The sequence below is a fragment of the Tauraco erythrolophus genome, chromosome 9, assembly GCF_009769465.1.
Source record: "Tauraco erythrolophus isolate bTauEry1 chromosome 9, bTauEry1.pri, whole genome shotgun sequence".
In the NCBI taxonomy this organism is placed as follows: domain Eukaryota; kingdom Metazoa; phylum Chordata; class Aves; order Musophagiformes; family Musophagidae; genus Tauraco; species Tauraco erythrolophus.
This window is the reverse complement of record NC_141473.1, coordinates 33,461,573-33,474,256: the sequence shown is the minus strand read 5'-3', so window position 1 is coordinate 33,474,256 and position 12,684 is coordinate 33,461,573. Positions and strand designations below refer to the sequence as shown.

Here is a 12,684-nt window from a genome sequence, read left to right as displayed (position 1 = left end):
TAGCATTACAGGCCTAATGGACTTTAATGTCATTACTGAAAAGGAGGTGGTAACAGCAGTAAGATGTTTCCCTGTGCCTGGGACTTAATGGGAAACAGAGATGCAGGTTCAAGCGTCTTTGGTCCGCCCTTGTAAGGCGAGGTAAGGCCAGGGGCTCTGTGCCTGCTCTAGTCGCACCCAGAGCACCTGGGTAGGCGAAAGGAAGTGAGGTCAGCCAATAGGCCCAGGACAACATCGTAGGTGAAATAAGCATTTGTCCCTAAAGAGAAATTATTTTCTTCTGGAAGGAAAAGAAAAGAAGTTATTGTCAGCCTACTGTAGTTCCTCTCTTGAGTTCCCCCAGGAGCAGGATGGCTTTGTCTGTGTGATAGAGAGATAAGCTCTGAAGCAGGATCCTGGGTTTAGTTGGCCTTTACTTTTTATATTTATTAATACTGTTCTATTTTATATGAAATCTGGTTTTTGTTCAATGGTTTCACAGCCTTACAGGAAGAGACTATCCAATACCACTGGTCAGGCACCATCTTCGAAACAAATAGAACTTTGTGAGTGACCTGAAATAAATGTAGAGTGCTTGCCTAAAAGAGATTTAGCAACAGCCATATAGCACTAGAGTTCAGACAAACAGTGGAAAAGCGATGACATTTTAAATTTGGTCTCAGTCCAAAGCATCTCTGTTTCACAAACTGATCTTCAATCATATTCTGTTTCTAGTAATAGCAACAAAGCCCTGCAATATGTTTGCACAGGGCAGGAATTAGCAGAGAACTTGACCTTAACTTTTGCACATGGAAATGGAGAAGTTACGTTTACAAGAGCATTCTCTGTTCGCTCCCCTTCTTTTGTGGGTTTGTGTAGGGGAGTGAGGATAAACATCCAGTCTCTCTCTAAGCTCTGGTCTAACCAAGCGTATACAAGTATGGGAAAGAAAAGAGCAAAACTGTGTGCATCAGGTAGGAGGGCTGGGAAGAAGTGAAGATAAGACGCATCGTTAGTGCTGTTGGTGAGAGAAGGGAAATAGTCACGGCTGTGGCTTCTGGCTGCTGCTGCTGCTGCCTGGGAAATGCGTGTCAACACCACGCAGCGGCTCAAGCTGCTGCGGGGAGGACGATGCTGCACCTCTCTGTATCCCTGCTCCCCTTGATGCTGTCATCCACGAGGTGCCATTGTCACAGACAGGAGTCATCATAAGACGCTGTTGTTTGCATTGCCTTCTCTTCCCCTACCCTCCCCTCCCCCTAAAAAAAAAATCTCAGCTCAGGTATGCAGAAGTGAGTGAGCTGGTTTTGGTTTTGAGTTTCGTGTGTTTTGGTTTTTGTTTGTTTGTGGTTTTTTTGTGTGGTGATTTTTTTGTGTGTGGGGTTTTTTTTCTTTTTTTTTCTGCTACTATAAGATTTCAGGATGACCCAACAGTGTGTTTACTGGATTTTGAGAAGTGTTTTCGAGGGGCAATTCTACTGCTGCCTCAAAACCAGCAGTTTACAGTATCCTGCGTTGACCCGTACTGATTACATCAGGTCTGAAACATTTTGTTGCAGGATCATGCCAGCCTATTCCTTTCATAGGAATGGTCTCATCTATTGCTTGCTGGTAGCTTAATAACCTTTTGCTACTTGAACTGTCCTTTCTGCCAGATTATTTTTTCATAGCTTCCCCTGGGGTTTGGCCATGAGCTGAGTGTGTAAGAGACCACTGAACAAGAAGAAAAAAACCTCCAGAGATTTTAGCTGAGCAATCCTATTTAAGTAACATAAACAAGTGTGTTTGATGAGCCAATAACATAGCGCAAGCGTTTAAAGGACCGAATGCCAAATACTCGTTTGCAAACCTAAGCCTTTATTAGCAGCACTGTTACAGTTATAAAATATCGTGATCCCTTTCTGAGCCTCACAGACTACCTGCATCCCTGTATTAATTCAAAGCGCTGCTGGATGGGCTTTGTGAGTGTTGTAGGACTGATCCCTATGGTTCCTTGATTATGAGCATGTGCAGAGCAGCCGAAGGTACAGTCGTGCATGTAGAGCTAACACACAGAGACTTGCCTTGCAATGCCATGTTTGTGCATGTGTTCCTACAACTGAGAAGGATACAGGGAGCCTGCCTGCCTTGCTGACTTATCTGATGTTTTCTTGTTTCTGTTTCAGCATTCAGGATAATTCCCTCAGCACAACAGCTTTAGCAGAGTAAGTGAACACTTTAAAGATATCCTTATTTTTACATAAGAATGATGAGTTCGGTTGCTGTAGAGAATAATTATAAATAGTATGTGAGAAGTCCCAAGCTATCTGTCATATATTTTGTTTCAGTTTTCTGTAATCTAAGTATATTATTGACTGTATGGGAAGGATTGCTTGAAACAGCTGCCTTTACATGCTCGGTGACCATTTAGCAGTGAAATACCTTTCTGGGAGAATGTATTTTTGATGCACACCACACATGTTTAAATGCATGATTTTCAGTGTAGGATATATCTCCTGTGAAAATGTTGCTCATTTCTGGTACTGATGATCTTGACAAACACAAGTATGTCAGTTTTCTAAGAACACATGGTCTGTACTTCCTGCAAGCATTATTAGAAAAAAATAAAATCTTTGCAAATATTTTGGGAAAAAAGAACTATACATTATTTAGACAAGCCAAGTACCAAATACATCATTTCTTTGTAATCAATTCCATAAACTCATTGGAAGGCCTTTCATGATGATCATAAGGATATATATGTTGATTTTTTGTTGTTGTTTTACAGAGACAACAGAACAGGACAAGGGAGAACATTAGAAAGAGATTGCAAATGAAATGGTCTTTGTTTTATTTCAGTCTAAACCACTTCAGTTTTGATGTGCTCTACATTATTATTTTGCATGCTTCGGATTGTTTCAAAGCCTTTTAGGGAAGATTCTTCAGCAGTAATGTTCCAAGCAGTTTCTCAGGAAGGAAATGATTTATAGGTTTGTTTGTGTATTAGGTGAGTTTTACACTGCTAAAATGCTCATAATTTAAAAAGTCCTAACTGGACAGTGAGCTGTTTGCTTCAGTGTTGTGGGGACAGGATACTTTCTGAAAGCAGGCCAAGTCATAATCATCTGAGCCATCCCTAAATGTTGCCAGAATCACTACAGGAAAAGTAACATTTCATAGGGATCCAAATAATTTCCTTCTCATTCATTGCTTCACTTTATTTGCTTACATTGCCTTGCTTTATTTAATATTTTAACTTAAGTCACTCTTTTCGTGTGATTGTGGCAGATATGGAAACACTTAAAAGAAACTAATAAATCATTAAGTCATTTTTTAATTTTTTTCCTGTGTCCCTATTAGTTAAGTTGTGATTGTGGTCTGTAAAATCCTGGGATGCTCCTCCTTCACAGAAGAATAGCCAGATTACAGACAGTATGTTTTTCATATTATTTTCTCCTTCCCTTTTTGCTGTCCCTAAGTACATCCGTTGTTTCCCACAGAGATTCTCCTGGAGAGGCCCCTGTGTTTGCCTCACCCTTGAGGTTTCTAGGACTTGGAGGTGATGGCCTTTCTCTGTGGTACTTTGTGTGACCATTAAGACCAGGGCCAGGATGACACAGAAGCTGACTGAACGGTGCCAGCACTGCCCCTGGGGAAGGGGAGAGGGGTGCAGAGGGTGAGTGCTGTGCTGTGCTGATCTGAGAGGCAGCAGCATGGCAGAGCCAGGCCTGGCCAGGCATTGCCTGAAGGGTGAATCCCCCTCATTTAAGCTGTTGTTCATTCTGTTTCAGGGGCTTTAATTTTTAATCTTACCTTGCCAAACACAGAAGCAAAAACATGCTTTTAGAAAACAAAGCAAGTGAACAATGACACCTGAAAAGCTTTGTCAAAATGAACAAACTTGTTTTCCAGAGTTGATTTCCCTAAATTCTGTTTAGATCCTCCCCCCAAAGCCTGTTTTTGAGAACTGCTGAGGATATACAATTCTTACTGATTTCAGCACTAGTTGTTTATGCTGGCCATATCTGAAAATATGTTACTTTTATTTAGCAGAACAAAGAGAGAGCTTGCCATGCAACTTTAGACATCCTCGTTTGACAATTTCTATCTTTACTTGTGGCAAAGGCAAAATCAGAGCTTCCTGAATGATATAAAATCAGAGATAAAATACTTTCAGGAACATTTCTCCAGACAAGGCAAGTGCCTGGGGCTGCTAAGCTTCCAGCAAGCCTTGCGTGCAACCTGGTTTAGAAGCTGTTCATGTGAACATCTTAAAGGTCAGGTCAGCAAAAGGGAGCAGTTTCCAAGTTGTACTGAAATTACTCCGATGGAAAGGTGAAAATGGAAGAAAGTTAAAAAAGCTAATCCTATTAAACCAGAGATCCTTGGAAGAAATTTACAGAGGCAGTACTATAAAGAATCAGAGCACCAGTCCATCTAGAGTGGGATCCCATCTCTGCCCTGACTCTGACCAGTGCCATAACATCAGTAGTGGATGTACATACTTTTAAGAGATACATCCATCAGTCAGTAGTTAGTCTGGGCACTGAAGGAAAAAAATTCACATCACTAGTTTTGTTAAAAGACTTACTTCCTAACCAATGTAAGCTTCAATCTACATGGATTTATGACTCGAAGCTGTTCTGGCTCCAGTTTTTGGGTTGGTGGGAACTCTACTCTGTGGCCATAAACTTTCACAAAACTTCTCAGACTCTTGAATATCCCTCTATCTGTTAATTATAGCCAAAGTTGGACAGCAAGATTTACAAGTTACTGGTGAGAAGAGTGTGTGTAAGTATGTGTTGATATGTGCAGGCAAGTGGCATGAACACATAAGCCAAGGTCAAAACACTCTGTGTTTTAATGATGGATATTTGCATTATATCATGGATTCCTCTTTTTAAATGTCCTGCTACAGCCTTAGCCTCAGGCACTATCTGGTGTGAGTGAGCTTTGTTGTTTAATGTTTATTTATTCTTACCAAAAGAAAAAAGTCTATTAACAATTTCAGAGTGTGTTGCTTCTGAACTTCCTCACAATTTTTTTTATTACATGATGGACAGAGTCTTCTCTGATTCATTATTCCTTATCTTTCCTATTTACTGCTATCTGGTTATTCAAATACGTTTTGTCATGCTCACCTATGTTGCTTATAAGTTCTGTCTTGCTTTATGACTTTTATCAGTTGCTGGATGCTAAGTTAGAATCTCTACTTCTCAAGACCTCCTTATTACAGCCAGCTCAGGGAAAGCAACCCCCAGGGCACTTCCCCAAGTTATGGAGTATGAACACAAACATGCACACATAGACTTGGCGGACAAACCTGTGCTCAGTCATCCTTCACCCCTCCAGAGAGTGTTCCCAGTCACCAAAACAGTCTTTCAGGACTGAAGGCTGCCAAGTGTGCCAAATTTGTGTCTTTAGAGGGTCTCTGGGCTTTGTTGACTGTGGCTTGGCCCATGGTGCACAGCATGCCTGGTGTTATCTTACTCTCATGTCTGTGCTGGGAGCTAAGTCCATCCAGCTCTGACCTCGACACTGTCTCCTCACAGTGTGTATTCTTGCTCTGTTTTTCTCCCTCTGAAATTTTCCACTGTTTTCCATCCAGGTTCCTGGTTCCTTTCATACAGGGTGTCCTTCTTCATGGCCCCAGTATGTCCTATCCCCACACCTTGCTGGTGTCAGCGACCCATAAGGCAGTTATGATAGACCAGAGAGGAAGGTGTGACGGGCATCTGGAGGCAAAGGCAATTAGATTTCTACAGTGAATTTATCCATTTTGTACAGCAGCCCCTGTGTTCCATCTGTCATCCCACTTTGCCTTGTGGGGAGAACTGCACCCGTTGCAGGAGTTTTGTGTGATTAAGGAGGATCTGCAACTGTAGCTATATGTTTCAGTTGCTTTCATCCATATGCTGATGTATTCAGGAAGTGTAAGCACTTGAGTGTCCCTTTAAATATTTTCTGCTGCAGTCTGGCTTTTGATAAAGATACTAGCAGAAGACTGGTGGGAAAGACGAATATATTAAAAACCTTGCCATCAAATTACAATGCAGAGCTATGAATTTATCGCTTAATGTGCTCTGGCCTAAGTGGGGCAGCTCTTCTGAAAATTTAACAAGTCAGCAGAAGTACAGGCTGCTTCCCCCATAATGGAGAGATTCCCCTGCCAGCAAACTTCAAGTGATCCAGGCCTGCGTAGTGCATGTGCCCTGTGAGTATGAACAGACGGTGCAGAGAGGGCCCCGATTTTTCCTCAGAACAGAAACAGAAATACACCTGGAAAGGGTGTATGCATATTTGTTAGGAGTGTGTGCACACATACGTGTGTTTATTTGAAGAACGACTGCTCACAGGCTTTGCAGTTACATCGTTCCACAGAGTTCAGCCATGCTGCATGATATAGTGTTCAACTCTGTAGTTAGCATATTTATCCAGACTTCTCTTTTGATTAGGCAGCCTTATGATAATTCTGTTGTTTGTAATTTCAGGGGGTATAAATTATCATGATTCTTCAGGCATCTTAAAAAATCCTGCTAGTTCACTTTTTAAGACTAATGATCACTTTTTTTTTGGATTATTTTCCCTGCTGCACAAAGAATGACTGCTCTACTATGGTTAATATTTTCGTGAGTCTAGGAGAAAAACACACGTAGCTAATTGTTTCTAATTATTATTATTTTTAGTGTGATGTATACTATAATCAATTATAATACAGAATTTCTCATATTTTTCCTGTAATTTTTATGGTACCATCTGAATTCTTTGTCATCGTTATTTCCATCTGGCTGAAAATGATATACCAAATTGTGTGCACTTACTATCTCAAATCCTCTTCTTCCTCTGAGATTTAGACGATCATGGAGCAGCTACGGCACTAAATGACCCAGCTAAGGTGTGAGAAGGAGAAACGTGTTTATAGTTTGAGCTGCACTGTTAAGTTATTAAAAGCTAAATTTCTGCAACTGGCAGAAAATCAGTAATTATTTTGTATCCATTTTCAAGGTGTGACGGGGATTCAGACTCTGTACATGAAGATCAAGCAGCCAGTTCCAGCCCCAGGTATTCTACTGCAAATTTTGTCTGAAATCCATTGGCAGCAAATAAAGCTGTGAGAGTGCTTCTGTTAAACCTTTAGGAAGAAACCTTTATTCTCAAGAGAATGCAGAATTTCTGGGGTATTAACTGTTAAGGCTATTAGTATTTCTGAGAAATTCCTATTTGTCTTGTATACTTACATGTAAACAATATGAAGATTAATTACTGTTGCTATTATATGAGTAAATACATTATGGCCTGTGTTCCTAATTTCATATAATACTACTTTCATTCAGATGCTAATACACTGAATTTTACAGCAGCTGGTTCAAAGTAGTAGAAAGCAGAGTTTTGCAACTGTGCAAGGATATGCTCATTGATGAGTGCCTATGTGGGGAAAAAAAATCCCTTCAAATTGTGATTTAACTAAAGTATTCCTGAGGCATGCGTCTCTCATGGCTATGTTCGTGTATGTTGATTGCTAGGGAATGCAACTTAAACTTTTAGACAGATTTTTAAATCAGATGATGCCTTAAAATCAGCAACACTTCTGCGTATTCTTGAAACGCCTGTAGGCTATAAAGCACCCTACCCTGTAACTATAACAACTGCCTTGGAGCACACTTGCAGAAGGCATGGGCAGCAATGGTATTTAACTCCACAGGCGCCCCGCAAGCATCCATCTGGATGCTGATGGGCCACACATGGAAAGTGAGTTTGGCAGCTCAGAATCCTTAGGAGAAAACATTGAATTAGCAAGTTATGCTTTCTAAAAAAAAAAATCTCGGGGGTGTTTAATTCAGTAGTCCTTGACTCCCTCAGTTGGGGAAGTTTCACACCAGGAGAGAGGTCAACTCTCAGCTAACCATTAGGACTTTACTTGCTGAAGCTAACATCTGAAATTCCACCTGCAAACTAAGCAGTAATGAGGGATTTCAGAACAGTAATGCCAACCTACTCATCCTGCCAACTAAGCAGGCAGCCTCGAAGTCTGCATTGCGGTAGCTTTCTTAGTGGTGCCAAGGAGTCACTCCCAGTGGAAGGCATTAGACTAGTCTATGGTCAGATTGCTTGGGTGTGGATAAGCCTAGCGAGGTGCAACTAGCAGGTTGCACTCTGTAGGCTAGGCGGAGATTGCAAATACTGTCTCAGGTTCAGCGGTTCACTGAGCATCCCTGGAAACAGTGTCTGTGTAAAGCACCAGATGTGCTGTTACACAGGAGGCGCCTTTTCTCCAAACTGGGCGCACGGTGACACTCGTCCCTTCCACCCAAACACACCGCTGTCTGTTCCAAACCTACTTTGAATGCCTACCTCTCTCACTTTGTCCAGAAGCTCTCAAAAACAGACGCTGTCAGAAGGAAAGTATGACTATAGGGAGGAATTACTGTACACGGTGACATTTTTGTGATATTATAACCTAGTATGAATCATCGGATGGGGCAAGGTCTTCTGCTTGAAAAAGGTAGTTTCAGGTTTTTTGGGGGGAATGTGAAGTATAGGGCTGAACACAAAGAGTGCCTTTAAAACTAGTCTTATTTAAATGGCTCCATAGTTGAATGTGTAATAATACTAACAGTAGTTTAGCTTGTGATTTGACAATAAACAGTAGCTTCTCAGATTCATTTTACTAACACATGCAGTGTTTGGTGTGTTTACTACTCAACTTGGTAAAATTAAAATGCCATGAATAGCTAGGATCTTGCTGCTGTTCTTCCTTCATAATGTTTTGACAGATGTCTGAAGTCCTGCCTGATGCATTTCAATTTTATTTTCTTACAGAGATGATGATAAAGAAAATTATCCGGACAACACTGCTGTCATAGAGGAAAGGCAGCTGCCTTTGCAAGATACTCAGCAGCACAAGCAGCAGGCTGTAATTGACTACGCCCAAAAGCCTGAAATGGGCAACTTAAAGCTAAGAAAACCTAAGCCCATTGCAAAGCTAGAAAATGGAAAAAGCCATGAGGAAAGTCAGGTAAAGAACAAACTTACCAAGGATAGGTTTGTGGCACAGTGTCTGAGCAAACATACCTTTTGAAATGCAAAGTGGGATTCCTTGGTAATCCATGATGTGACTGAGACCCCGCAATAATCTACCCTGATTTTCAGGGATGTGGAGTCCTGGAACCCTCCTGTAATGACTGACAATTTCTTTCAGCAGGGAATTGCAGAGAGGAGCATGTTGCAGCTGCTATCAGAAGTGTGGAGAGAGAGAATAGCTGAAGATGTGCAAATATCTCTGTTTAGGTTTCCTGTGACTGCTTGCACCAAATATAAAAATCTTGGTAGTTGCAGCACTTGATAAGTTTTTTCTGTTTTGTTTATTTGACTGAGGATCTCTTGTGCTGGTATTTTAGCTGCCAATGGAGAGATTTCACACTTTGCCTTTATCTTACTTTCTCATCTTTAAATAATAAGTCTATTCCAACACAGATTCTGGTACCGATGCTCTTGCCCTCAGGCTTCCCTGGGTTGAGCCGAGAGGAACAGAACTGTAACTTTTCTAAATGCTATAAAAGACAACTAGAAACGAAGGAGCTTCTGCTGCTGTCTGTGGAGGTACATTGCAATGTAGACTCCAGAGGTATCACCTCCCAGCAGCTGCTGGAAGTGCCTTTGTTCTCTCCCAGTGTTTCCCAAGTCATGTTTCATGTGAAGTGTAAGGGATAGAGCTCTGGTCCAGTTTTAACCCTTCAGCCAGGAATCTTCTCGTAACCAAGATAGCTGATGTTAATGTTGGTAGATTGTTGGCCTGTAGTTTGGCTATTTTCTCTCTCTCCTCTCTTCTTGTTTGTGGATAGAAATTTGCGGAGGGCTTTCTGAGATGCTTTGAACCCATCGTAGACCAGGTTTGATTTTGGTTCATTTTTTTCAAATTTAGAATAAGAATTCATCATTTTGGTTGACATGTCTTACCTTCTAAGTGAGGAATTTGCTTTTGACTCCCAGAAGTAAAAGTAAAAGCAAATGGCATCCCATTGGCGTTACCATAGTCTCTTTCAGAATATCCATGTTGACTCTCGCCCTAATCTTCTTGCATTTTTCTGCTGGAGTTCACCCTTGAGATAAAGTAATAACTGCTGATTTTTTTTGTAGCTGTATTGTGTTACTAGGAAATGTTACTTAGGCTGCAGGGAGATGAGATGTGCATGCTTATCAGCAGATAAGAAAAATGATAGGAAATTTTGCTCTATAAAGTGCAAGGGAGAGGAGTCATGAAGAAGTCCCAAACTGGGCAAGATCTGTCTCATAGATCATCTGTTGCGCTTTCAGCTGCTTCCAAGACTCCTGTCTGTCTGCTCCCTGTGTATGTCATGCCTGTATCTCTCATCCAATGGAAGCTAACACAGCACAGATTTGCTGCTCTGTGGTATTTTACATGGCTTGAAGTGGTTAACAGAAAATGTTGATATTCTTTCATGGGAAACTTTCTGAGTATATAATTAGACTGCTACAAAATACCAGTGCAACTTAGATATGCAGCCTTTAGAAGGAAAAACAATGTCAGGCTGAAAATTGTCACATGGCTCAAGGGCTTGAATTAGAAAAGACAAAGGTGGTCCTGGGCCCCCACACTACCCATTGCTCCCGCCTCTGGCATACTGGAAGAGGTAAGATGTGTAGGCACTATTTTCTCTCACCTTTGATTTGATGGGAGTACCTGAGGGATGAAAGGTATTGTAGAGCTTTGACTGTGATATAAAACACAAACACAAAGCAAACGTCCCTCCATAACAGGAGTTGCACCCATTCGTAGAGGGAATTGTATTCTAGTACTGTGAAAGACTTTTCAGCGGATATCCTGTACCTACATTGAGTTCAGTGGCGCTTGCTGTAGAGGAAAGAGTTTGTCTCTTGGAATGGTTTAGAGGAGGATGCTGTTTTGGAGAAAGCATCTACCAAGCCCTTCATTTCACATACCCTTCGTTCTCATTAGTAAGGATGTGCAAGCTCCTTGACCCTGAGTGCTTGCCTTGCCACATCTTCAGCTACATCAAGGGCTTTTGTTCTTAAAGAAGCCTCTGTCTCCTGGCTTTGTTAAAGGTGCATATGAGAAACAAGGCTCTGCTTGCTGAAAAGCTCTGCAAGGGGTTTGTTTCTGAGTGTGGGTTCTCGCTGGGATCCTTGATGAGTTATGACCTCCCGAACGCTATTGCAGCTGTCTGTGTTAGCAGCTCTAGTCAGGAACTGGTAGCAACTGCTTCTCTCCATTTTGAAGCTGAAAGCAAAGTACTGCTGTGTTGTTTCTGGTAGGTGTTGTTTATGTGTGTATGGCAGTTGTTACTGTCTGGAAAAGTGGGCCAGACTGGTGCTTTGAAACACTGTGCCACTGCACATGCCTGCCTTTTGTGAAACACCTTGCCACCGAGCCACTCAATGAGATAAACGCGCTGACAAGCAGCTGATGTTGAGCTGACAAACAGCAATATCTGAGTACATGCATTTATGAAGGAAAAGCATGATGCATTGCACATGATGATTAAACTGTTCACTCTCGTTTTCCTGAGTTTATTGATAAAGTGCTTTTTCAATAGTCTCCTCAATTCCCCAACCTGACTTCTCTCTGGCATCAGAAAGACACAGTGACAATATTGCAGTGACAGTATCTCTTTTAAAGGTGTTGCTCTGATAAGTCAAGGAAATGTTTGCTACTCACTCCTATGTGTTACAAGCCCATGAGTTGCTTTTTTAGAAAATCATCTCTTTAAAATCAGAATAGGCTATTGGGAGATGAATGTTTGCTGCATGTTTTGTAAGGATTAAAGTCTGTTTGGACGTGAACCAATATTGTGTGCCTTTCTACTAGTGACAATCCAGAGGATTTCCACTGTAGAAAGGTCACTGAGAGGGAACAGACCTCTGTGTTGAAGGAAAGATGGCCAACTTGGGGATTTTGAGCTTCACAAGGCTCTCAGTCTACTGAAGTGTGATTCTTGTGCTTTCGACTTTTTTGAAACAAGTGCACTACTGTGGCCATGTACCCTGGGTCTTGATGAAGAAAAGGTTAATAAATTTACAGCGATGATTGACAGGACCAAGTCTAATAAAAAGCTCAGTACCAAGTGACTTCGCTTGACCCCTTATCAGCTGATACAGTGTCACTAGAGTAAAGCTGTACCTTAAATAATGCACGCAGTTGTTTCTTTGGGGGCAGGAGCTGGGTGTGGGGACAGCTGTAACCTTTCCAAAGCATGAGAAGAGAGGCAGGCTGCTGGAATGTGGTTACACTGCTGTACTTTATTTCATCTTTGCTATAGTTTCATTAGCTTCTTTAGCAAATCTACGATGTTGATATGTGGAAAATCAAATTAATTAGGGTCTATCTGACTTCAAGAGGTGAGGAAGCATATGCTCAGAACATACTCCTGAGAGTCAGTGTGAGAACAGATGGCGAGGAATGGAAAATCTTGTTTCTTTTCCTAATCCTTTCTCCTGTCCCTCACCTTTGATGCACAGACATGAATATATATTATTAAATGAGTCATCCTCAAATTCCTTACTGATACTTAGACATACTTATGACACTAAATATGCTAGCTAATAGGTGGAGAGAGTAGAAATTCAGTTTTAAAGTCATATTATCAAGTTAAATGACTATAAAAATGAAATGGTGGCTTGGCAATCAGTGCCTAGAGATGGGAATGCTGAAAACTGCTGTGTGAAATTTTGTATTTTGCATATAAA

At 41.3% G+C, this 12,684-nt stretch overlaps 1 protein-coding gene across 3 annotated transcripts in view; it reads left to right on the top strand.

The window, feature by feature from the left end:
- The window catches only part of FAM13C (family with sequence similarity 13 member C), a 131,417-nt gene that overhangs the window by 76,735 nt on the left and 41,998 nt on the right, over positions 1-12,684 (top strand). The window contains exons 7-9 of one of the 3 annotated variants that reach the window (XM_086616578.1): positions 2,145-2,183; positions 6,964-7,020; positions 8,779-8,974. In XM_086616578.1, the coding sequence (XP_086472704.1) occupies positions 2,145-2,183; positions 6,964-7,020; positions 8,779-8,974 (292 nt within the window). Of the gene's footprint in view, positions 1-2,121; positions 2,184-6,963; positions 7,021-8,778; positions 8,975-12,684 lie in introns of those variants that run through there. The other 2 variants (XM_086616579.1, XM_086616580.1) reach the window with 2 other exon arrangements.